Source organism: Heptranchias perlo, chromosome 7, assembly GCF_035084215.1.
Source record: "Heptranchias perlo isolate sHepPer1 chromosome 7, sHepPer1.hap1, whole genome shotgun sequence".
NCBI classification, from domain to species: Eukaryota; Metazoa; Chordata; class Chondrichthyes; order Hexanchiformes; family Hexanchidae; genus Heptranchias; species Heptranchias perlo.
In genome coordinates this window covers 50,076,177-50,100,345 of record NC_090331.1, presented here as the reverse complement: position 1 = coordinate 50,100,345, position 24,169 = coordinate 50,076,177, and the positions used below count along the sequence as shown (strand labels likewise).

General features: G+C 44.4%; 1 protein-coding gene across 13 annotated transcripts in view; it reads left to right on the top strand.

The window, feature by feature from the left end:
• myo3b (myosin IIIB) overlaps positions 1–24,169 on the top strand; it is a 494,517-nt gene that overhangs the window by 171,782 nt on the left and 298,566 nt on the right. For 10 of the 13 annotated variants that reach the window (XR_010963429.1, XR_010963430.1, XM_067987493.1 and 7 more), the window contains 6 exons: positions 6,428–6,544; positions 8,100–8,204; positions 11,308–11,391; positions 12,012–12,214; positions 14,145–14,243; positions 17,619–17,736. Coding sequence is in view for 11 of the 13 variants with exons in the window: in XM_067987493.1 (XP_067843594.1) it covers positions 6,428–6,544; positions 8,100–8,204; positions 11,308–11,391; positions 12,012–12,214; positions 14,145–14,243; positions 17,619–17,736 (726 nt within the window). In the remaining 2 variants the exon portion in view is untranslated. The remainder of the gene's footprint in view (positions 1–6,427; positions 6,545–8,099; positions 8,205–11,307; positions 11,392–12,011; positions 12,215–14,144; positions 14,244–17,618; positions 17,737–24,169) is intronic. The other 3 variants (XM_067987492.1, XM_067987494.1, XM_067987497.1) reach the window with 1 other exon arrangement.

Genomic DNA, 24,169 nt, shown 5'->3' with positions numbered 1-24,169 from the left:
CGATGGAGGCTAGCCTTCCCTCCATCGCAGACGTTCCCGCACTTACCCGTGACACTATCTCAGAGATTCCCTCCTGTACCTGTGCCACCATTCCACTCATGCAGGAGTTGGACTCCTTCATCCTCTGTGCGATTGTGGAGAGTGCGTGTGGCACCTGTTCCAGCACCTCGCAAATGTGGTGCTTCCCCTCGATCATTCTCCTTTTCATGGATGGCCCCCAAGGTTCAGCATCTGTGTCCAGCTGAACAGAGCCTGGAGAAGAGTGCTGCCCCTGCCACCAGTGTCTGCTCGTGCTTGTGTGTGGTGACTCACCATGTGCGACCCCAACTAACTGAAGACGGGGATCCACCGAGGTGTGTGTATCTGCGCTGATGGATGGCTCGCTCAGATGTGATGGTGCCCCCTCAGAGGCTGGCAGGTCCTCTGAGGAATCGCCCTCCGCCGTCACAGCGGTCGCTGAAGGCCCTGTAAGAGAACAGAAGGTAATTTTAAGCATGATGACAGATATTGAGGTGCTGAAGATGGCAAGGCATGTTAACATCAATTGCTATTGTGAGTGCTGAATGTTAATGTTCTGTCACCTGCCGTTTATCGGGTGGCAGTCGCGGTGTCCTTGACAGACAGGCACTCGAAGGTATGGCTCAGTTCCAGAACCTCCTGCTCCGTGTCTGTGAGGACGACTTGATGTTGTGGCCCCCCTCCAGCCCTCGCCCTCTCCCGTGCATTCTGGGCTGTCTTTTTCTATAAGGGGAGCAAGAAGAGAGGCGTGAGTGAGGGATGGTGACGTGGCCAACTGCTGAATGCGTTGGTTTGGGTGAGGCAGACCGTGAAAGAAATGCATCAGAGGGTGAGTATGAGCCGGAGCCATGACGTTGTATGAGGATTGGGTTGAGTGGTAGTGGTGGGATGAGTACTGGGGAGGTGAGTAAGTGCAGGTAAGTTGAGGATGAGGTTTGAGTGGGTGTGAGGAGTGATGTGATAGAGTAGTGTTGGCAGTGCAGACGGAGATGTAGGGTGGGGGCGGTGATGTGGAAGACGGTGTTGACCGGAAGTCACCGGTTAACGGTTTTGGCTTAGTACACAGAGGAAGCGTCAATTCTCTCTTAATTCTCAATTCGCTTTATTAACGTTATTAGATCATGTACATACCGCTTATACGTCTAGTTAGATATAGGCATGTAGTTTACAGCAGGTTATACAGGTTTATACTCAAACTAGGATTTAAACGCACACCCACTAGGTTTCTCTATTAATACTCCCCGAGTATCAGGCTTTAAACGCACACCCACTAGGTTTCCTATTAATACTTCCCGAGTATCAGGCTTTAAACGCACACCCACTAGGTTTCCTGACGACACTCCCAGAGTGGTCCCAGAATAGAAAGGATATTATATTACCCGGAAAAGAGAGACGCTGCTGGCCAGGCAATTCTCCCTCTTACTCCCGACGTCGTCTCCACGTCCTTGACGCAGTCTTTACGTCCCTGACGCAAGGTTCCTACTTCCACGAGGGTTAGTTTCCAGAGTCTCCCAGAGTCTCCTTCACAAACAAAGACACACCAACAAAAACACACACACACTCTCTCTCTCCCTCTCACAAACAAACAAAGACACACACTGACTCCAAGCCAGCAACTCCTCAGTTTTTATTCCCCAAGTCTGTCTTTTCGTACGATGCTGTCTTCTCCGGTTGGCTCAAAGTTGCTGGAGTGACCGATGTCATCCCCTGATTGGCTCTGTTCCAAGGGCTCAGGTAGCATCACCTCCTTTGTCTCTCTAAGAAGCGGAACGAATTCAAACCTGTTCTGGCCAGTTCAGACCAGCGACTGAACTCCAGGTCACCTCAGTTCAAAAGGTCAGTGTCTTTGTTAGCACTTTGAATTCAGCTCAGCAGTCTTCTGCAGCCTCTGGCCAACAACGGAGTGTAGGAGAATGTGTAAGTGTACTCACTTTGGCTGACCTAGTTAGGTCATTGAAGCGCTTCCTGCACTGTATCCATGTGCGGGAGACGCTGCTGCTGGTGACCTCCTCTGCCACCTCGAGCCACGCCTTCTTGGTGCCAGAGGTAGGCCACTTCCTCCTGTCCGCCGGGTAGAAAATATCCCTCCTCCTCCTCACCCCATCCAGTAGGACCTGGAGTGAGGCATCAGTAAATCTGGGAGCAGCCTTTCCCCTGGGTTGCTCCATTCTATAATTTTGGTTGTTTGCTCCAGGAGCAGCATTGGAGGACTGCCCCTTTAAATAGGGCTCCTCCAGCTGACAGCCTGTGATGCGGGTGCACAGTCCGCCTGCTGCACAGGTTGATGATGGGAAACCCAGAAACCACGGTAAGTGGCTTCAATTTACCCGTAATCGCGTGGGGAACGGATGGATTTTACTGGGCGGGTTACCCGCGTGCCCAGTCGCCCCCCCCACCGCTGCCGTACCGCCTCCCTGGTAATATTGGGGCCTTTGTCTTGAGGACATGAAAGGCACTATATAAATACAAGATTGTTTGTTCTTTTCCTATTTTTCCAAAGGCACCACACTGGCTATAGTGGATGTGTTATTGGCTTCTAGATAATCATCAGCCAGTTGGGCTTATAACATGAAATGGGAAAAAATTATATTTTGATGCTTCTCAAGGGGCATTTGTCCAGTCTTCACTCATTTTTGAATACAAACAAATCTCTCATTGTGATGCATATGGTAAGTCGGAATATATTCGGCCCAATTTTAATCCTGCCCGCCCAGCAGAAACTGGTCGTGCATGCAGTTAAAATGGCCGCAGTGACTTACCCCCCTCAGATCCCGCTGCCTTCCCACAGGTTCTAATTTTGACTTGCTCATTTGATCAGGTGAGAAGGAAACCCACCAGAAGGCAGCGGGGTCCAATATCTAGATCAGGCTCTGATTACGTCATCGAAGTCCAACTGCAATTTTAACCTGAGGCCTGTGTGGGGAAGCCATCATGGATTACCTGTCAAGTCAACCTAGCCCTCCTCCAGGTGGGAGGCTGATGGGGCCTTGCAGATGAGGCCTCACGCTGCGGAGGACCAGGCAGTTTGCCATCTGCCTTAACACCCTGCACAACTACCACAGGGGAGTTAAAATCTGGGCTTTACTTTTTGATAATGATGAACCCTATATTGTTGTTGTCTTTGTATCTTCATACTCCTCCCTTGGAGAATAATATGAAATAGCGGAAGGATTTGCAGGCTAACTAACAGTCTGACAGGCTGCAATGCTCCTTCCATGGCTGTAACCATCTTTTATACAAGCTGATAAGATAGTTAGTCCTATACTAAGGGTTTTAAGGGCTCCCACAACTCATACGATGAGGGGTGGGGGGAGGGGAGGCCACCAGATTGAGCAGTGACAACATTGGATGTCAACCCAGAATTCAGAGCTGGAACTCTGGTCTCCACTCACCGTGACTGTCTGGAGTGGAATAACTTACCTTGTAGGGCCATCTTTCATCTTCCCATGAGCATCTACACATTGGGCATCCCTTGTGTCGTGCAGAGAGTGCAATAATCCAATACCTCTTTTTTTCAAAAATGCCTTTGTGCAAAACTGAACTGACATATTTCCTGGTGGCTTAGTGATGAGTAACTGAGCCATGCAGGCTGGGTTTGATTCTCAGTTTGTGCTGAGTTAACTGAACACAGCAGAGACAGTGGTAGGAGTATTGAAATTAGCCTCAGCACTCTTGGGTTAGAGTCACTGTCTAGCCACCTCTGCTGAAATTTTCCATGTGTGGATGTCAGGTATGGTTTGGTTGTTAAGCTCTGTGCAATTGAATATCCTGCTGACACTGTCTGTGAAGGCTCGAATGAATAATGGACAATTTGATGAGCCAAACCCATGGAGCTATACCCAGCAAGGAATCAATGCCTTGAGAGGAGGTGAGAAAAATTAGCGAGGAGAAAAATGAGTTCCGGAAACAAAAAATAAAAATGGAATGTTTTTGGAATTATTTGGTAGAGGTACCAATTACAGAGGTAGAAATAAATGCAAATATTGTATGAATTGAAATAATATTGGGCATATATGTCTGACATTTGCTAACATCATATAATATTTTAATATTTAGAAAGTCCTTGGGCATGATTTTAATTGGGAAGAACGGGTGGGGGGCGGGGGCAGTAAAAATTTTAACAATCTAAAACCCGCCACCATCCCACTCATTTCTGGTTTTCACAGAGGCGGGATGAGGGGCAAGTGACCAACCCACTCTTGGGAGGTGGGTCGGTCAGTAAAAGCTTTCAAGGAGGCTGCAGGCCTCCATTTTGACAGTTTTTTTGCTTTTAACCTCTGGGTACTGGGATTCCCGGGCCTTTCACTTCATGCCACTTGCGAGGAGGTGAGAAGGCTTGAAACTTCAGGTAAGTGCTTTTATAGCACAGCTTGTGGGCCTGGAGGAGCAGGAGTGCTTTCCCCAGGCGCAACATGGCTACCTGCAGCGACCGTACCAACCCCCACGATCGCCGACCGCCAACCCCCCAACGACCTCCGACCGCCCCCCCAACGACCTCCAACCGCCCTCCCCAACGACCGCCGACCGCCCCCCCCCCAACGATCTCCGACCGCTCCGCCCCCGACGGTCTCCGACCGCCCCCCGCCCCCGACGATCGCCCCCCGCCCCCGACGGTTTCCGACCGCCCCCCCCGCCCCCGACGATCTCCGACCGCCCCCCCCGCCCCCAACGATCTCCGACCGCCCCCCCGCCCCCTACGATCTCCGACCCCTCCCCGCCCCCGACGATCTCCGACCGCCCCCCCGCCCCCAACGATCTCCGACCGCCCCCCCGCCCCCTACGATCTCCGACCCCTCCCCGCCCCCGACGATCTCCGACCCCTCCCCCATGACCAACCCCCTCCCAACGACCTCGACCCTCTTCCCTGTGACCGCCGACGAATGAGTCCTCTCCTCCCCCCCCCGATGACCCTCTGATGACTGAGCACCCCCCCCCTCACGATGACTGACTCTTCCCCGCCCCCCCCCCCACCCAGGAAAACTGTGCAAGCACCAAGTTTGCCACCTTGGCATTTTAATACATTAGCTTGCCATGGAGGAGGTAGTCTTATGTGTCTTGTGCACCCACGAGCAGGGATACAAAATTGATTTTTTTTTAGCCCAGTATCAAGTAAGTTCCTTGGTGCTCGAAATTGATTTTGTTCAATTAGCATCTCCTAAACTCAAGAGGCAGGCTGCAGAGTTGTTGCACAGGTTTCAGATACTTTTTTTAGGCAAACATGGTTTTACATGGCAGTTCCTACAGACAATAGAAATTGGCACAACTCGATACATCAATGTCCGTATGCAATTCCTATTAATGTACGGGAACACATAGAACAGGAAGCACAGGAGATGCTAGATTTGGGAGTAATATATTTTTTGAAATGCCTTTGGCCATCTCTCATGGTGCTCATGGGAGCTAAGAAGGATACATCTGCATGGCCTGTATAGGTTACATAAAGTTAAATGACCTACAGAAACTAATGCATGCTCCATACCACACGTGGGAAGTATGCTGATCCCAAAAGTAGTACAAGAGAATGAAAATAGGCTGAATTTGCCATTCAGAAATGGAACATTATTGAACAAATCATCAGAGATTTAACACCTCAAGATGTACTAATTGACCCATTACAGAGTTCCTTGTTGCAGATTATACTGTATTTTTAGTAATTGCCAAATGTTTGTGCTTCATATTTCTAATTAATTGTAAATGAATGCATTAGCTAGTGTAATCTGTGAAACCTGTTTGTATTTAATATCTGCAATTCTGAAGTAAGTTATGCTTCCTGTTGTCCCCTGCTAATATTACTTCTGCCATTTAACCATCTATGGTTTTCCACTTTAGTGCACTCCATGTCATTCTATTTCTTTGTGTGTGTGTGTGTGTGTGTGTGTGTGTGTGTGTGTGTGTGTATGTGTGTGTTTCCTACCCCTGCCCTTTCTCTGTTCCTTTTTAAATGTTCCCCCAGGCCCAACAAGCCTACCTGCAGCGACCCTACCAACCCCCACGATCTGTAATATCTCCCACTTTTGGCAAAAGGTCCATACCCAAAAGACTTACGAGTAGGATAATTGCCATTTCTCAGAGCATGCACCCAGCAGTGGCAGATTACAGAATAAGAACACCTTCAGGAGCAAAGAGGACAAGGTCCATTTCTGGGCACAGTCAAGGGAGAGGACAGTTCTATAAAAATCCAAAATTATAACAATTGGTTATTTTTGTTTTTCTACCTCTCCCTCTTCAACCCATAATAAATAAAACATATTAATTAGATCATGTTTTTAACAGTTCTCACTCTATCATAAATTTCTATGGCTTTCTGTAAGATGTTCAGTTTTTTTTCATTCATCACAACTGATGAGCAGTATCTTTTTCAAGAAGCATATTGCAAAACTTCATATTTCTTAATATTTTTCTCTCGCAGGAAATCATCATATATTGTCTACAGAAAAGGTATTCAGAGTTACAGATATATACCTATGTTGGGGACATCTTAATTGCTTTAAACCCTTTCCAGGACCTACCTATTTACTCCCCAGAGGTAAGACATTATTTCTAATATGTTGAGCAAGTTTTTGAAAGCATGAGAACCACTAGGGGCGATTTTGGTTTTTCTACCACCCCTTTTTCGGCAGAAACTGGGTAGTTGCAACACCAAAATTGCAATGTGAAATTTCCGTCCCTCTTACTGCCGTCCTGACCTCCGTGGCAATTTTAGAATAGCTTGCAAAACAAGTGGCCAGAGTGCCTGCGGGAAACGGGTGGGAGCCTTGTTACTATATGCAAATCGGGGTCCTATGACATGCATAGAACCTGAAGCAATTTTGAACTAAAAACACGCGACGCTTGAGCTGTGCAGGCCCCGTCATCTGCAACAAGTGCAATGCGACCAAACCAACGTCCCTTGGAAGGGGCTACTAGAAGCTGCTGAGATGAGGGCAAAAAGCATGGTTGTGGTGGATTTTTGGTGGGCAGGAGGAGCATAAATGCTCTTTCTTGACCTCCACAAAATTCCTAACAGCCGATGCTGGACCTTTCACTGCCCCCCCCCCATCCCGATGAGTCTGGCCCCCCCCTTTAATTGTGAACTGCCAGCTTGGTTCTGTGGATGGGCCGCTGAATTTCCTGCTCCTACCCCCGTCAGCAGGCTGGCTCTATCAGTGCTCACTTAGTGCTGGCAGCTTGCTGTTTCTATTTAAATAAGGCTCAACCATGAAAATGGTTTGGGTCTCCGGCGAGCTTCATCAGGCAACCAGTGGACTTACTCCGCCGACTGCCCGCCTGATGAATGGCCCCACAAAATAATCCCTGCCATTGTGTTTTCAGAAACCTGAATTATTGCACCTATGAAATCTCTGAAAGTCATTAGACATAAGTACAAGCAGTTTTACATGAAAAAATTTGTCAAGCTGCCCCGATGACTCGGCGAGTTTATCTTGTGAGAAGCTGAACTACACAAATCAAGAAAGTCCCAGATGCCACTCCCATTCTCTGTCTAGTCAGTTGATCTCAGCAGATATGGTGGTAGGGATGTTACACTTAGCCACAGCATCTTTGGGTTATAGAGGGGGTAATTAGCCAGGATTTCTGTTCCTAAACACTCTCCAGTGGCCCATATTGGAAGTGAGCATTTGTGCACAGCAGGTGTTAAGATTGAACTTGGCTGTAGTGCCCCTACAGCCAAATAACTTGCTGACACTCACTGTTCAGCTGGTATATGAATAATGGCCACTTGCGAAAGGTATTACAGTGTGCTGGTACCCTTGGTGCTGTACATTAGCAAGTGGTCAATGGCTTCAGAAGAGGAAGATAGAAAAATTAGCACAGGAAATAAAACTTTATGTATTTAAAATGTAAAAAGAAAGAAAGTTATATTTGTATAGCATTTTATTGCATCTCTCGGAAATATCCCAAAGTACTCACATACAATAAATTAAGTTAAACTGCAGTCACGGTTTATGAAAGGCAAATAATACAAATGGGTTAATGTATGCCTCATAGAGGCAGAATGGAATGTATATGTCATATGAACTGCAGTAATTTTTGTGCAATCATTTTTCTGATATGTGTTAATATTGTTCAATATTTTAATACAGTTTTCTAAGCTTTATCATGGGGTCAAGCGTTGTTCAAATCCACCACATATCTTTGCCACCGCGGATGCTGCATATCAAGGAATGGTAACCTTTAGCAAAGACCAGGTGAGAGTAAGGAAACACCAACATCGATAAAGTCTAAGTTAACCTTAGTTCTGCGTATACAGGGTGAGCAACATTGTTCAAAGACTGAACACATTTTTTATGTTAATCATAAGCTAGGCTTTACATCTTCAAATTAATTAAACAATTCTGTTTCAGGGAGAAAAACAATCAGTTTGCTTTGATATTAATATACCTCTTGTGGGTTGACCATAGAGTAGTCCATTGCCCACACCATTGAGCTCTCCTGGCTGAAGGAATTGTTAACGTCAGAACTAAGAAGACCTCCCTCCACCCCACCCCCCAACCATTGAGCAAGGTTTTATCCCTATCTTCCCCAATGAACACGATTTTGACCCCTTCCACACCCCCAGACGATGGCTGCATTTCCTGTTCTAACCCGCTAACTGGTTACCAGTCCATTTTCCCCAACCCCCCCCCACCTGCTGTGGCTGACCCATATATATACCCCTACGTTGCCTCTTTTCCCCTTTTACAATAGCCCTTTTGCACAAATTGCATTTCCATATAAATATACCTCCGCCACCCCCTCTTTCCCCCCCACTGGCTATATTTATCCTTGATGTGGAGATGCCGGTGATGGACTGGGGTGGACAAATGTAAGGAATCTTACAACACCAGGTTATAGTCCAACAAATTTATTTTAAAATCACAAGCTTTCGGAGATTATCCCCTTCGTCAGATGAAGGGGATAATCTCCGAAAGCTTGTGATTTTAAAATAAATTTGTTGGACTATAACCTGGTGTTGTAAGATTCCTTACATATATTTATCCTGTTACGTGTCTCAATCCCATGATCCCACTGAGCTGAATTCCTCTTCCTCAGTACTTTTGCCCTCCCCCTTTTCCTTCCTCTACCCCTTTCATTTCCCATGCCATGTCCCCATCTCTCCTGCAGTCCTCTCCCTCTCCTCCTACTGTCCTCTCCATTCCCATAACCTTTCCCTCTCCCTTCCTTCTTCTCGAGCCTCCCCATCCCCTCTCCTATTTGCATTCTCCCCCTCCTTCCCCACATTGGTTCCATTATTCCTCACCCTCCTAAGTCTGCTTGACCTGATAAATTCATGTTGGCCTTGACTATCTGTGTGCATGGCCATGGGAAATCAGCTAGTTTTCTTTATTATTTTAGTTCAATTAATTTTTAGTGGTGAAACACCTGCCAGAGCTAAAATTTAAAATGTCAGACTGATCAGATGGCAGCTGTGTTGCGGCCCATCTGCTGCCTGACCTCTCTATCCTAGGCAGTATACAGAAAAGTGACAGCTTCAAAAGCCTCATAAGTATATCTTTCACTCCAGCAGACTCAATGACAAGCTGGAGAGAGATGAGGACGGTTAGCTTAGTGAACCAACTCCCTAGCTGGTTGGTTGGTTCATTTATTTAGAGAGAAAGGCCTAGAAAGGAATAAAGGTTCATTAAATTTACATTTTTTTTTTAAATGAAGCTTGTTTTAAGGGTTTACTAAAGGATGGGATTTTCCAGTAATGCATGAGCGCAAGTGATACGATATAGAAGGGGGAGACAGAAAGTCCTGGGAGTCGACCTTCCAGTTATTCTGCGCTGGGATTGTATAGCCCATTTTTTAACTCCTGGGATGTGCTAGGACCCCTGAAGGGTCTTGCTGATGATGTGCAAGTATCTCAGTAAAACTTCAAAAATTATTTTAAATGTTTGCTTTTTTTTTTCAAATCACAGCATTTTAGGGAGCTTAAAACTCATTTTAAGCACCCTAAACTGTTATGAATGCACTTGGGGAGTTTGACAACAACAAGGATTTGCAGAAGAATGATGAGAAGGAGGTCTGCCTGCATTTAATATGGTACTTTACCAAAATATGCAGGTCTATAGACCCCACCACAGTTATTTGTGCATGTCAGAAGAAAGGTGCATTCACCACCTCTCCTTCACCAGTGAGGTCTTTATATCCAGGTCAGGATTCTGCTCTTGAATTCTGTGCCATTTTGTAAAAGCAGCAAAGCAGTCTTAAGATGTCAAAAGTGAAAGGGGCACATTCACAGTGACCGACTTGTGCCAATCCGTAGGGCAGCCAGTAAACAACCATCCAACATACAGCTAGGTGGTGTTACAATGAGTTGAGGTGTGATGCCCTTGGAAGATGTGAGTATGGCAAGACTTTCAATAGTATATTGCCTTTTTGAATGTGTACCCTGCTGGCAGAGCTGTAAATTTGCATTAGATTTGGCGTGGGCGAACATTAAACGTTGAACAGGTTGACAGACAACACTTTGTAGCGTGCAATCTTGGACCGTTTACCAATACTTGGTACATCTTTGGGTAATCTTACCATGCCAAATTACTTGAAGTGTGCACTCGTCTTCTGCATCTGTTCTCAGGCACTTCAGGTAGTGTACACAGCATTGAACCTGGCCACCACCTCCTGCCAGGCATGCTGCACTGCCATCCTCTGGAAAGGATGTACTGGAGTGCTAATAGGCTAACACTCCTCAGCACCTCCGCATTTCCAGCCAAAAGTTTGAAATGCATTTTGAGTCTGTCGAAAGGCCCTAAAAATTCCACTTATATTTAAGTGGCCACATCCTTTTAAATTTCAGCAAGATTCTGTGGTGCTCCATTAGGCTAGCTCTCTGATCAAGGCCAAAGCTGTACAGGCAACAATGAATAATTCTGTAAGTGACCTGTAAGTGAAAATTATGGGCCGTCAACTCAGTGGGCAGCTGGCTAGCTTTGCACCAGCAGTTAAGCATTTAAGCCTAAACTTATTCTGCACTAAAAAATATTTGTTTAAAGTTATGTTTTTTGTTGCAAATTCTTTAGAAAGGTATCCTAGATAACACTCTCATAAGGTTTTTAAAAAAATATTGCATTAAATTTGTTTTTTTAAGATAATATTGTTCCTTCAACACATTTTTTTTCCTAAGCTTTTAAGATCTCTATGTTTTCTCATTTACAATTCAATAAGAAAAGTTATTTTTGTTTGAGTTAGATGTTTTACCAGCACTTTAGAAGAGCCTTCAATATATGTGCTCTGATGCAGAATTTCACAAGAGTTACCTATTAAACAGCTCATTTTGGTATGTTTTGTCATTTGTTTTGACCATACTAGTGCATTATCATAAGTGGAGAAAGTGGTGCTGGGAAGACAGAGAGCGCACATTTGATTGTTCAACATTTAACCTATCTGGGAAAGGTATGGTTTGTATAATAACAATTATTAATGTTAAACCACACCTTAATGGAATGTATCTCTGAAATGGGTGCTACTGTACTTTATGTCTAAGCTTTTGTGTTTATAATAGTGAAAAATGCAGCATTTTAGGATCATTTGAATTCGTATTTAAAGAGAGAATTTATTTTTTTTTAGCTTTGACATATGTTCTAATTTTATTTTATTTCCATACATGCTGATCTTCTGTGACATTGTTCACAGGCCTTCCAGGGCCTGAAGCACGGTTTGTGATATTTATCACAGTCCTGCATTTATGTATAAGTTGGACACTTAACCCTGCTGCTGCCGCTCACCAACCTGTTGCTGTTGCTATTGCTTGTGTTGGTGGCCAGATGTGCGCCCACTGCCACTATCACTCCAGTGGGTGACCTGACACCTACCCCTGCCACTCCAATCTCCCACACAGTATTAACTGTTTCTATACTGGCAACTGTCATGACTGCTTTTTACCTGCAGTTCTGCATTCTGGTCACTGCTGTACCAAACAGAGAGCAAAGAGGGACCTTACAATCATAATTGCAAAAATTATTTTTATTAAGATTTATTTTTGGCTAATGCATAGATTCTTTACATTATTGCAGGCTAATAACCGTGTTCTGCGAGAGAAAATTCTTCAGGTTAATCCACTCGTGGAAGCCTTTGGAAATGCTTGCACTGCGATCAATGACAATTCCAGTCGATTTGGGAAATATCTAGAAATGAAGTTCACTCCCACTGGGGCTGTAATGGGAGCAAAGATCTCTGAATATCTGTTAGAAAAATCAAGAGTTATTCAACAACCTGTGTATGTAATCTCTAAATTCAAAGAAATTCTTTCATTTCAACTATCAATTAGTATCTTCCTGAACTGTGCATGTAGTTCTGATGCATGAAGGAGTTTTGTTAATACTGAAATTAGCCAGCTGTACCTCACCTGGGTGTACTTGATGCCGACATTGGCAGTGTGATATGAAAATTATTGCATTCTCCAGCACTAACATCCCTCACTTTGATAAGCACAAGATTCACAAAAATAATTTGAAAACAGAAAATATTGCACAAATTAGACCTTTTTGCAAACTATTTCTACTGTTAGCAAAAAAAATCTTGTTATAAGAATAACTTCATTGATATTACTGATAGCATTCTGAACTTTACTCTCTAGTTCTTTGTAATGTCCAAATATTGCCATTCTGCGTAACTTTTCTATGACCCACTGTGTTTAAAATCATAATCAGTATCTAGTCTCCTACTCAAGCTCATTCTTTCCCTGGTCCTGAAAACTTTGGTACTCCTTACCTTCATTAGTCTTTCCTTATTCCTATAATCTTCAGCTTTTAAAGCCCAGGTTTTGCGTTACTACTTCCTGACCTACCTCGTCTTTTACCCTTTTCATCTCTGGATATAAAGCTGGTTGCTGGACAGGAAACAGTTGGGATGTATAGCTGTTGCTTGAATTAGAGAAGGGTGGAAAGTTGAGTGCACAAGGTCAGTGCGGGGTTCAGTTGTTTTTTGATATATGTGGATGATTTGGACTTGGGCGTAGGGAGCATAGCATGATGTCGAAATTTGCTAATGACACAATGGTTGGGGATTTGATAAGCAGTGAGGAGGATTGTAAAATACTTCAGGGGGACATAGATTCACAGAATGGGCAGATAGGAAGAAAATAGAATTTAAAGTGGAGAAGTGTGAGGTGGTACTTTTTGGGAGGGAAAACAAGGAATGATAGTATATTCTTAGTGGAAAGATGCTGACGGATGTGGATGAACTAAACGGGCTAAAGAGTTCAGATATATAATTCCCTGAAAGTGCGAGTGCAGATAGATAAAGCCACATAAAGTTTCATGGGTTGGGGCATGGAGTATCAGAGCAAAGAAGTAACGATAAATCTGTACAAAACATTGGTTAGGCCACAGTTACAGTACTGTGTGCAGTTTTGGGCCCCCTATTATAGAAAGGACATTAAAGCTATACATAGAATAGAATCATAGAATCATAGAAAGGTTACAGCACGGAAGGAGGCCATTCGGTCCATCAAGTCTGTGTCGGCTTTATGCAAGAGCAATCCAGCTAATCTCATTCCCCTGCCCTTTCCCGTAACCCTGCAAATTGTTTCTTTTCAAGTACTTATCCAGTTCTTATTACAGAGCATGAAGTATAAATTCCCCAGGAAACTTCAGTTATGAGGAGAGAGTAAGGAGAAAGATTAGGAGAAATTTCTTTACTTAGACTAGTTGGAGCATGGAATGCTCTGCCACGAGGAGCAAATGAGGCGGAGACCATTGCATCTTTTAAAGAAAATCTGGATAAAATTTGAAGCAGCGGTAGGTACAGATCTATAGGAAGAGATTGGGGTAGTGGGATTAGTTTTAGATTGCATTAACAAAGATGTGGCACAGACACAATGGGCCAAATGGTCTCATCAATGCTGTAAACTTGTACTGTTTTTACAGTGATGTCCCTGTACTATGTGCCTTTTCCCTTCACCTTGATTTTATAGTTTAAAGAAAATACAATTATTAATAAAAATTTAAAAATGACAATACTAATTTGGTTCAGTAGTATCATAAAATAATGAAGGGGCTCTTATTTATGAAAATTTTAATTTTAAAGTATTCTTTGCTCAAAAACTACCATTTTTTTCTTCCACCATTTATTACAATTCAAACTTAAAAGTTAATCTGAAGAATCTGTGGACTGCTATTAATGTTAGCAATACTATTTACTTTCAGAAGTGAGAAAAATTTTCACATTTTTTATTACATCTACGCTGGTCTCTATCATCAGAAGAAACTGGCAGAATATAAACTTGCTGAAAATAAACCCCCAAGGTGAGTAGTTGTGCAATAGTTTATAACAATGAGTTGTTATTTTTTAAAAAAGGGTGTCAAGACTGACTCCAAAATGGAAGTTAAAAGCGTTGAATGCCAACTCTTCTGATCGCTCTCCTCATTTCTTGATTTGCTGGCGAGCTGCCTGTGACGCCCAGCTTGTGTCCACAGCTCACCAGTCTCGTTTAAATGAGGCTCAATCCCTAATATCAGGTGCGCCTCAAACCTACACATTCTGGCGCAGGGATTGTTTCAATTTCTAGGCCACTATCTGTGGTATTGATGTCTGAGAGATCCATGGCCGTAACTCATCTACAGCAATGATGAGCTTAAGACATAACATAAACTGCTTGTCGACTTACATCTAGAGGAAAGCTAAAAGCAGCTCCTTATATGGTTGTAAGATAGATAGATTTACCTACTAGAAGGTGGGAACTACACAAAGTACAGACTTTTCTGACTCCATCTTGTACCAGCCACGAAGGGACCTTGAGGGTCTGAGCTGATTTGGACAGTTTCAGATATTGTCTGCTTCAGCAGTTTACAATCAGGCAGAGTCAACACGGCTTTGTGAAAGGGAAATCGTGTTTGATTCATTTATTAGAGTTCTTTGAGGAAGTAAAAGCAACGTGGATAAAAGGGATCCTGTGGATGTGTTGTACTTAGATTTCCAGAAGGCTATTGAAAAGGTGCCACATCAAAGGGGTAACATATTAGCATGGATAAAGGATTGGTTAGCTAACAGGAAACAGAGAGTAGGCATAAATGGGTCATTTTCAGGTTGGCAAGATGTAATGAGTGGAGTGCCACAGGGCTCAGTGCTTGGGCCTCCAGTATTTACAATCTATATCAATGACTTGGATGAAGGGACCAAATGTATAGTTGCTAAATTTGCTGATGACACAAAGGTAGGTAGGAAAGTAAGTTGTGAAGAGGACATAAGGAGTCTGCAAAGGGATATAGATAGGTTAAGTGAGTGGGCAAAAATTTGGCACATGGAGTATAATGTGGGACAATGTGAACTTGTCCACTTTGGCAGGAGGAATCGAAAAGCAGTATATTATTTAAATGGAGAGAGATAGCAGAACTCTGAGGTATAGAGGGATCTGGGTGTCCTAGTACATGAATCACAAAAAGTTTGTATGCAGGTACAGCAAGTGATTAGGAAGGCAAATGGAATGTTGTCATTTATTGCAAGGGGAATGGAATATAAGAGTAGAGATGTTTTGCTACATTTGTACAGGGCATTGGTGATACCACACCCAGAAAGTGTGTGCAGTTTGGTCTCCTTATTTAAGAAAGGACATAATTGCTTTGGAGGCGGTTCAGAGAAGTTCACTCGACTGATTCCTGGGATGAGGGGGTTATCTTATGAGGAAAGGTTGGACAAGTTGGGCCTGTATACACTGGAGTTTAGAAGAATGAGAGGTGACCTTACTGAAACATACAAGATCCTGAGGGGACTTGAAGGGGTAGATGCTGAGAGGATGTTTCCCCTTGTGAGAGAGACTAGAATTAGGGGCCACAGTTTAAAAATAAGGGGTCTCCCATTTAAGACAAAGATGAGGAGAAATTTTTTCTCTGAGGGTCGTGAGTCTGTGGAACACCCTTCCCCAGAGAGCGGTGAAGGCAGGGTCATTGAATATTTTTAAGGCTGAGTTAGATAGATTCCTGATTAACAAGGGAGTCAAAGGTTATAGTAGGTAGACGGGAAAGTAGAGTTGAGGTCACAATCAGATCAGCCATGATCTTATCAAATGACCGAGCAAGCACGAGGGGCCGAATGGCCTACTCCTGCTCTTAATTCATAGGTTCATATGTTTTCTGCAGACACTGTCTTTTAATCACAAAATGGAGTCCTCAGTACAAGATGGAACCCGAATACAATCTCACTTAGTATAGATTCTCTAACACACTTTAAGGCAATTAAGGAATATGACAAGGTAAGACTAACCAGCAGTATCATGTACTAGATGGGTGGCGTAAGATTCCTTACCACAAAATATTGCTTGTCAGGCTGTTCCACATTTATTGCTCACCCATGCCAAGCCTTCACATAACCTTACATAACCTCTGTCCATGTGTCTTATGCATATCCATACCTCAGCAGGGAACACAGTCAAGACGTAATATACAATTGAAAGCCTTGCCTAACTCAGATCTTTCATGTGCTTCACACATCAAAGCATTGAAACACAAACCTGGTGACTTGCTGACACTCAGGATGGCCTTTTGGTTGGGCACATGGCCCCTTGTACTTTGTAAAATGCATAAGTGTGGTGACATTGAGCAGCAATATTATGTTATTCAGTGGGAAAGGAAATGAAAGCCATGCTAACCGACACATATTACCTATCTGATTCATGTGTGCACAGCAGATTAGCTCATAGAATCATAGAAAGGCTACAGCACAGAAGGAAGCCATTCGGCCCATCGAGTCCGTGCCGTGCATATGATAATGCAGTGCTAGCAATGAATGAGCCAAAGTTGAGGACAGTGGTAACCTTGCCAATTACAGGCAGTTCTGTCCCTGTGTATTAAGTTGACTGCAGGTGTTCTTGTGGCAGATGGCAAAGCACTGCCCTATTAACCTGGAGCATGCTGAGACAGTTGTCCTCTGTCATTGGCGGTTAGGTGAGTCAAGATCTGCAGATATGGTCTGGTGCCTACTGATCTCATTGGCATGTCTTCTTTCGTTTTGTACCACCTCAATCATGAAATATTGTATATGAGGCATTTAAAAAAACATTTACCATCAGGAGTAAACACCGCCCCCTCTCACATTTTTTTGCAAAAATAGATGCTAATAAAAGTTTCAGAAATATGGAAAAACTCTAATAAAAACAACATAATGCTTAAAAAATGTACTGTAAACATTACAGAAAAGAAATACAAAGCCTGTGGCAGTTTAAGGACTCCTTCACCTATGGAGTTTCCCTTGATCACATTTTAAATTGGTGGGAAAGGCAAAAAGCACAAACCTGGTGTGAATACCACAGAACTGTACTTGGTGTTCACTTAAATATTTTTCCATCAAATTTGAGGCATTAATGAGGTACGGCACAAAATGAATCCAAGCATTTCAGTTCAGGAATTGCAGTCCAGTAGGAATGTAATGCACGACATACTCCCAATTTTGTGCACCTTCTGCATTGATTACACAGCTGTCATCCTGGCACCCTGTAATGTATTCCCAAGATTTTTTGGCAAATGGAAGTGAGGCATACTCCTTTAAATTAGCTGTGCAATACTCATTGGTACAAAAGAAGATTGTATAATTGTTTGCTTTGCTCTGAACTTTTAGTTACATTCTATGATTTGGATATTACAGTCAAAATTAAAGTCCTATGCTAGCATTGTTCTTTTGTGTTTAAGTAGGTATATTGATAACGAAAAAGGCAAGATTATGCAGGACATCTTAACCAACAGCTCATACAGAGAGCAATTTGAAGCCATTCAGCATTGTTTCAGAATCATCGGATTCACTGATGAGGTGAGTAAAACCAAAACTGGCCCAGTGTATTAGTGTGTTAAATTTGTTACATTATTTAAATTTATGCTTTGGCATGAGCAGTAGACTAAATTATATGTGTCACATGTTTGAAAGGTAATATCTCTCCAAATGTATTGAGGTACATAGTGTACCTCTTGGGAATTCATGAAACATGAAGGGGTACAGTGAAGTAGGTAATTGTCCCTAATTCTCTGCTAGATGTTTGCAATTTCAGATTGCAATCCAGCTAAAGAATAAAGATGAACTTTTTTTGGCTGAAGTGAAGAGATGTAAATGGCAAGTTATTCTCAGTCTGATTTTCAAGAACCACAAGTTAACAGTACAAAACTTAAGTTTGGTTTAATTATACAGAGTAATGAATGTTATGTGACTCAACTGAAACTTCTAAGATTAAGTTGCTGTTGCATTTTAAGGCATTTGGTGGTGACCTAAGATTTATGACTTTTAAAGCATTTTTTGCATATCTGTTGGCATAAAAGCAGGGTGGCAGCAGGGATAGCGATGACAAACTCAAGTTCCATAAATGAAAAATAAAAAACTGCAGATGCTGGAAATCTGAAACAAGAACAGAAACTGAATTCAGCAATTCAGTCAGCATCTGTGGAGAGAACAGATAAGTTAACTAGCATTCCTGCTCCTCCTGGCCCCACAAAAATCTTCAAAGAAACAAAAAACTTACCTTTTTGGAGAAGGCCTCCAGCGATCCGTTCAAGGACATCTGGTTAGTCCTATCAGTGCCTGAACAAGGTGGGACTGGCATGTGCCTTGTATGCTCTAACCATTTCACCACAAAAACTGCAACCAGGGTCCTGCAACAGGTGTAAAACCTTGATTTGTATATTTAAATAGCCTCCTGCCTGTTTTGGGCGGAACTGCTAGGCACCCGTTTAAAGGCCTGCCTGAAAATTGATTCAGGTGGGTAAATGGGTGCACAATGACCCCACCAGATCTTCCTCTGCCAATCGCACATTTTTTAGGTGATAAATGGGTGCAGGCAGTTTAAAATCCTTTCCATTGTTTATAGGAAGAGGCCTATTTATGGATGGAGAGAACAGTATGATGTTAAGGACAACCTCTGGTTGTTTTTAATCGCTAATGCCTTGAAACTCTGAAAAATTGGGATCTGGGCAATAATTCCACCCTAAACTGTGGTAACCTTTATCACCGACAGGTAATTGGTATTACTGGTCAATTTTACAGTGATGGAAGCAGAGCTCCATCTTGCTTCACACTAAAAACGTCTCTGAATTATATCTTCATAGGAAATTTTAGGTAGGCTGATTTATTGTGAATTTAAAATGAAGCTCCAGCAGCTGCTTTCTGAAAGGCATTTTTCTATCTTTGTGTGGGGAGGTGATTTAAATCATTGCATAAATACTGACTAGAAATTTCTCTGAGGGCTAGCTAGCTTAGCCAGCCTCCCAGAAGGAAGTCAATACATGTAAATTGCATCAGAAAGTCTACCCAGGCTTTGAAACGGTGGATGTATGCAAAGTTTGCAGGCATATAAGGTCACAAAAGGTTACTTTCAGAACAACGATTAGAAATGCAAGTTGGTGTCAAAATCAAACATAAAACCCATGAAATTTGAACGGCTGCAATTCATACTTTTTGACCCAAAAAGGAAAATTGAATTACGAAGTTGCCAGCCAAGTGGGAAGAACTCCTTTAGTGTGGAGTGTTGAAAGCCTGGTTGAATGGTATAGATGCTGTTGGCTTTCCCTTTTCTGTGGTTCCCTTACTTGAACCTTTTGCTTTCATATTGTGGCATTGAGATGGCTTTGGCCCATGTTCAGATTTTGATAGACTCAAAGAATTCCAAAAATGACTCTGATTTCAGACACTTCATTGTTTTCAAGAGAGTTTAAATCATTGTATAAGTCCTACATTATATTGATAGCTACCTGTTGTGTCCCTTTTGCTTCTGTGTAATTAAATATTATGTAAATAAATTTGAATATTGTTATTCATCATCCATTTCTACACAGTGGTAGAAGTTTGGAACTCTCTTCTGCAAATGGCAATTGATACTAGCTTAATTGCTAAATTTAAATATGAGATAGATAGCTTTTTGGCAACCAAAGGTATTAAGGGATATGGGCCAAAGGCAGGTATATGGAGTTAGATCACAGATCAGCCATGATCTTATCAAATGGCGGAGCAGGGACGAGGGGCTGAATGGCCTACTCCTGTTCCTATGTTCCTATAACATTGTGATCTGATAGCATGGTCCTTTTGGAAAGAAGAGAATCCAATACTGGATGACAAGTGCAAACTCCATTCCAAAAATTCCCAATTAGCAGGGTATTGTTAATCCTATGGCATGTTATTCCCATACATGGAACATATAAAGTGTAAGGGCACAATTTTAAAATGCCGGCGGGATGGCAGCGAGGGGGGTGGGAGGGTCAGTGGGCGCACAGGTAACCCGAATACTAAAACCTTACCGTTCCCCAAGCGATCGCGACTTAATTGGTGGCCATTAACCTTGTTTCCGGGTTTGTCGTCCGAAAGCTGCGCAGTGGGCGGACTGCGCACCCGCATGACAGACTGTCAGCTGGAGCGTCTGGATTTAAAGGGCCTTTGCACCAATGGTTTTTGCTGAAGCAAAGAGCAGGGAGACAGAATGGAGCAGCAAAGGGGCAAGCCAGCTTCAAGTCTCAGCGATGCCTCACTTGAGGTGCTGCTGGCTGGGGTGAGGAGGAGGAAGGAAGTATTATACCCGGCCGACAGGAGTTGGCACCCTGCCTCTGCCACCAAGAAATCCTGGCTCGAGGTGGCAGAGGACGTCACCGGCAGGAGCAACATATCCCGCAGTTGGGTCCAGTGAAGGAAGCGCTTCAATGACCTAATCAGGTCAGCAAAAGTGAGTACTCTTACTGATTTTCCTGAATTCCATGTGCACGTCACCGCCCCCCCCCCCCCACCCCCCACATCATTCTGCACTGCCAAAACTACTCCATCATATCACTCCTCACACCCACTTAAGGCTCATCCTGAACTTACCTTCACTTCCTGAGCACTTCCTCACCTCCCCATTTGTGACCCAACCACTATCACTCACCCCACTTCTGATCCAATGTGATGTTTCTTTCTGTCTGATACTCACCCTCTGATGCATCTCTTTCATGGTCAGCCTCTCCCAAAGCAAGGCATTCATCGGCTGACCACTTCACCCTCACTCACTCACACATCTGTACTTTCTCCCCTTGTAGGAGAAGAGAGCGCAAAATGCACGCGAGAGGGCGAGGACTGGAGGGAGGGGTCACAACAAATAGTGGTCCTCACAGAGGCGGAGGAGGAGACCTTGGAGATCAGCCGCACCCTCGAGTGCCTGTCCTTCAGGGACCCCGAGATTGGCATCCCACAAACATCTGGTGACGCAACTTTAACAATTATCACACACGACATGAATTGATGTTAACAATGATTGGCATGTTGAAGACCTCATTATGCTCATTGCAACATTACACAGCTGTGATGATGCTTAATATTGCCTTCTGTTCTCTTCCAGGCCCTTCAACGATTGCAGTGACGGGAGAGCGCGATTCCTCAGAGGAGCTGCTGGCCTCTGAGGGCGCACTGTCACATGTTAGAGAGCCATCCACCAGCACAGATACTCACACCTTGGTGGGTCCTATTATTCAGTTAGTTGGGTTGGCACCTGGTGAGTCACCACACACAAGTGAGCATGAGCAGACACTGGTGGCCGGGGCAGCTGTGGAGAGTCCAAGTCGGTGGGCGCACTCCTCTCCAGGCTTTGCTCAGCTGGGCGCAGATGCTGAACCCCGGGGGGGCATCCTTTTAAAGGAGAATGATCGAGGGACAGCAGCACATTTGCGAGGTACTGGAACAGATGCCACGCACACTCTCCACAATAGCGCAGAGGAGAGTGGAGTCCAACTCTTGCATTAGTGGAATGATGGCACAGGTACGTGCAGGAACGTTTGTGATGGAGAGAAGACTAGCCTCCATTGGGCTTCAAGCACAGCTCATAAATGAGTCCATTCAGGCCCTGACAACGGCCGTTCGGACTCATGGTGAACAACATTCTGCTGCCTTAAACAGGCAGACAGAAACTTTACAACAAGGCTTCCAAGGCATCATGCATGTCCTCTAAACTGTTCTCCAGCAGGATGGTAGGAGTGATGTGGGCCTGGAGAGGGATGATGGCGAAAGAGGACATTGAAGTGAGGATGTGACTAAAAGCGCTCCCACGTCTCACCTGTTGCCCCCCTTAACCAGTAACCGCAATGCTGCCACCTCTCCAGGTGGCCGAGTCTGCCCCTGCACAGGTGCAGGTGGAGCAGTCTTTAGCAGGGCCCTCACGGGCTTCAAATCCCAGAGGGCATAGGCCGAAAGCATCTAAGCAGACCGGCCATGGACATGAGCAACCTGCCACTACCTCTACTGCAGTAACAGGGGATGCACTACGTAGGAATAGTAGGAAAAGAAAGGCTAAGGATTTGTGATCACGAAGGGTATGCACAAGGGTGTTTGACAGACTGTCATGTTTTTCATTTATATTTTTGTTTTTTGTTAAATTTACGTTAAATGTTATCGTTCTCACCACAACTGTCATGTCTTGCCCAAACTTGACTGGCTTTTGTGATTGCGCCCTTTCATGTGCTTTATCATGAATGGTGAGACTTGTTGCCACCCAGTGGGTGTATATGTAGTTGTAGGATTGTTTTGTGCAGGGTGGGGGGTAGGTGTGGCTGCTTTTGGCACTGCTCTTTCTAGGTGGCCTAAGGACTGGACTATCTTCATTTTCCATATGCCCTTATGAGAATTGTTCAAATATTAGTGACTCCCTGGCCTCACGAGCAGCCAGGTGAGCCGCAGCTCTGCCGATGGGTTCCTCCTCCTCTTCCTCGTCGTCTCCCTCATCCTTGTCCTCCTCAATGTTGATGGCAGAAGTGGATGGTGGATGAGGGCATGGGGCATCATCAATCGGTAACCCTCTCTCTTGCACTATGATATGCAGGACACATCAGACGACTATCATTCAACCCACTCTCGCTGGTGCATATTGAAGCGCTCCCCCAGACCGATCGAGGCACCGAAATCGCATCTTCAGCAGTTCTATCGCATATTCAATGACACATCTAGTGGCGATGTGGCTGTCGTTGTATCAACGCTGTTTCTCGCTGATGGGGTTCCTCAGAGGTGTCATGAGTCACATGTGCAGGGGGTATCCCTTGTCTCCGAGGAGCCAGTCCTTAAGTCAGTTTGGTGCGTGGAAGAGGGCTGAGATGTTGCATTCCCTCAGAATGAATGGCAGCTGCCAGGGAATCTGGCACACAGGTGAAGAAATCTTTTCCTGTGGTCGCAAACAAGCTGTGTGTTAATGGAGTGATATCCCTTTCTGTTGATGAATAGTCCTGCGTTGTGTGGAGATGCTCAGATTGCTATATGCGAGCAATCGATTGCATCCTGTACCCGTGGGAAGCCAGCCACAGAATGGAAACCCACTACCCTCTCCGTCTGGCTGAGGTCGTCCATGGGGAAATTGACGTATTGCGACGCCCTGGGAAACAAACCATTGGTGACCTGCCTTATGCACTGTGGGCAGATGACTGAGAGACGCTGGCGATGTCCCCGGTGGTGCCCTGGAATGACCCAGAGGCGAAGAAGTTGAGGGCAGTGGTCACTTTAACTGCAACAGGCAATGCGATGCTACCAGGCCCAGCCAGGAGCAGCTCGGCATAAAGGAGGCTGCAGATGTCTGCGACCACCTGGCAACTCACTCTCAGCCTCCATAGGTGCTGCTCCTCAGAGAGGTCCAGGAAGTTGAGACTCGGTCTGTAGACCCTCTGACGAGGGTAGTGCCTCCTGCGACGTCGGTCCCTCTGTTGTTGCCCTCTCTGCTCTTGTGCAGGTGCCTGTGTCGCACCTCTGTGTGGTGGAGCTGCAAGTGGCGGAAGTGCTTGCCGTGCCTGGCGAGGATGGTGATGTTCCTCCTCCTCAGATGTACTGGTGAATGCAGCCATTGCGCCCCCCATCCTGATGTCGTCAGTTTGAAGGGGTCCAAAAATAGGTAAATATGTGTAAACAGAACAATTCTGAGTGTAAACCAAGAATGTCAAGTCTAAACACAAAGATCTCCCAGCCAAAAGTTTGTCTGAGAGAACTGGGTGCCCTGCTGCAATAACTCACCTTTTATCCCCATCTGTCAAACAGGGATTTAAATGTCCAAATGGCTGCTGGCTGCAACCCGCTGAGTTTCACATGCCGTGTTTTACACAGCACAGGAAACATGTTGTTGAGGCAGCGCTGAAATCGCTTGCCATCATTGTTAATTACATTTATATACATTTCAAGTACTTTAAGTACATGAATTTCTGGTTTAAATATCATCCCACCGGTTTTAATTGCTGGTGGTACTTACTGGGATTCCTTCCAGCTCCAG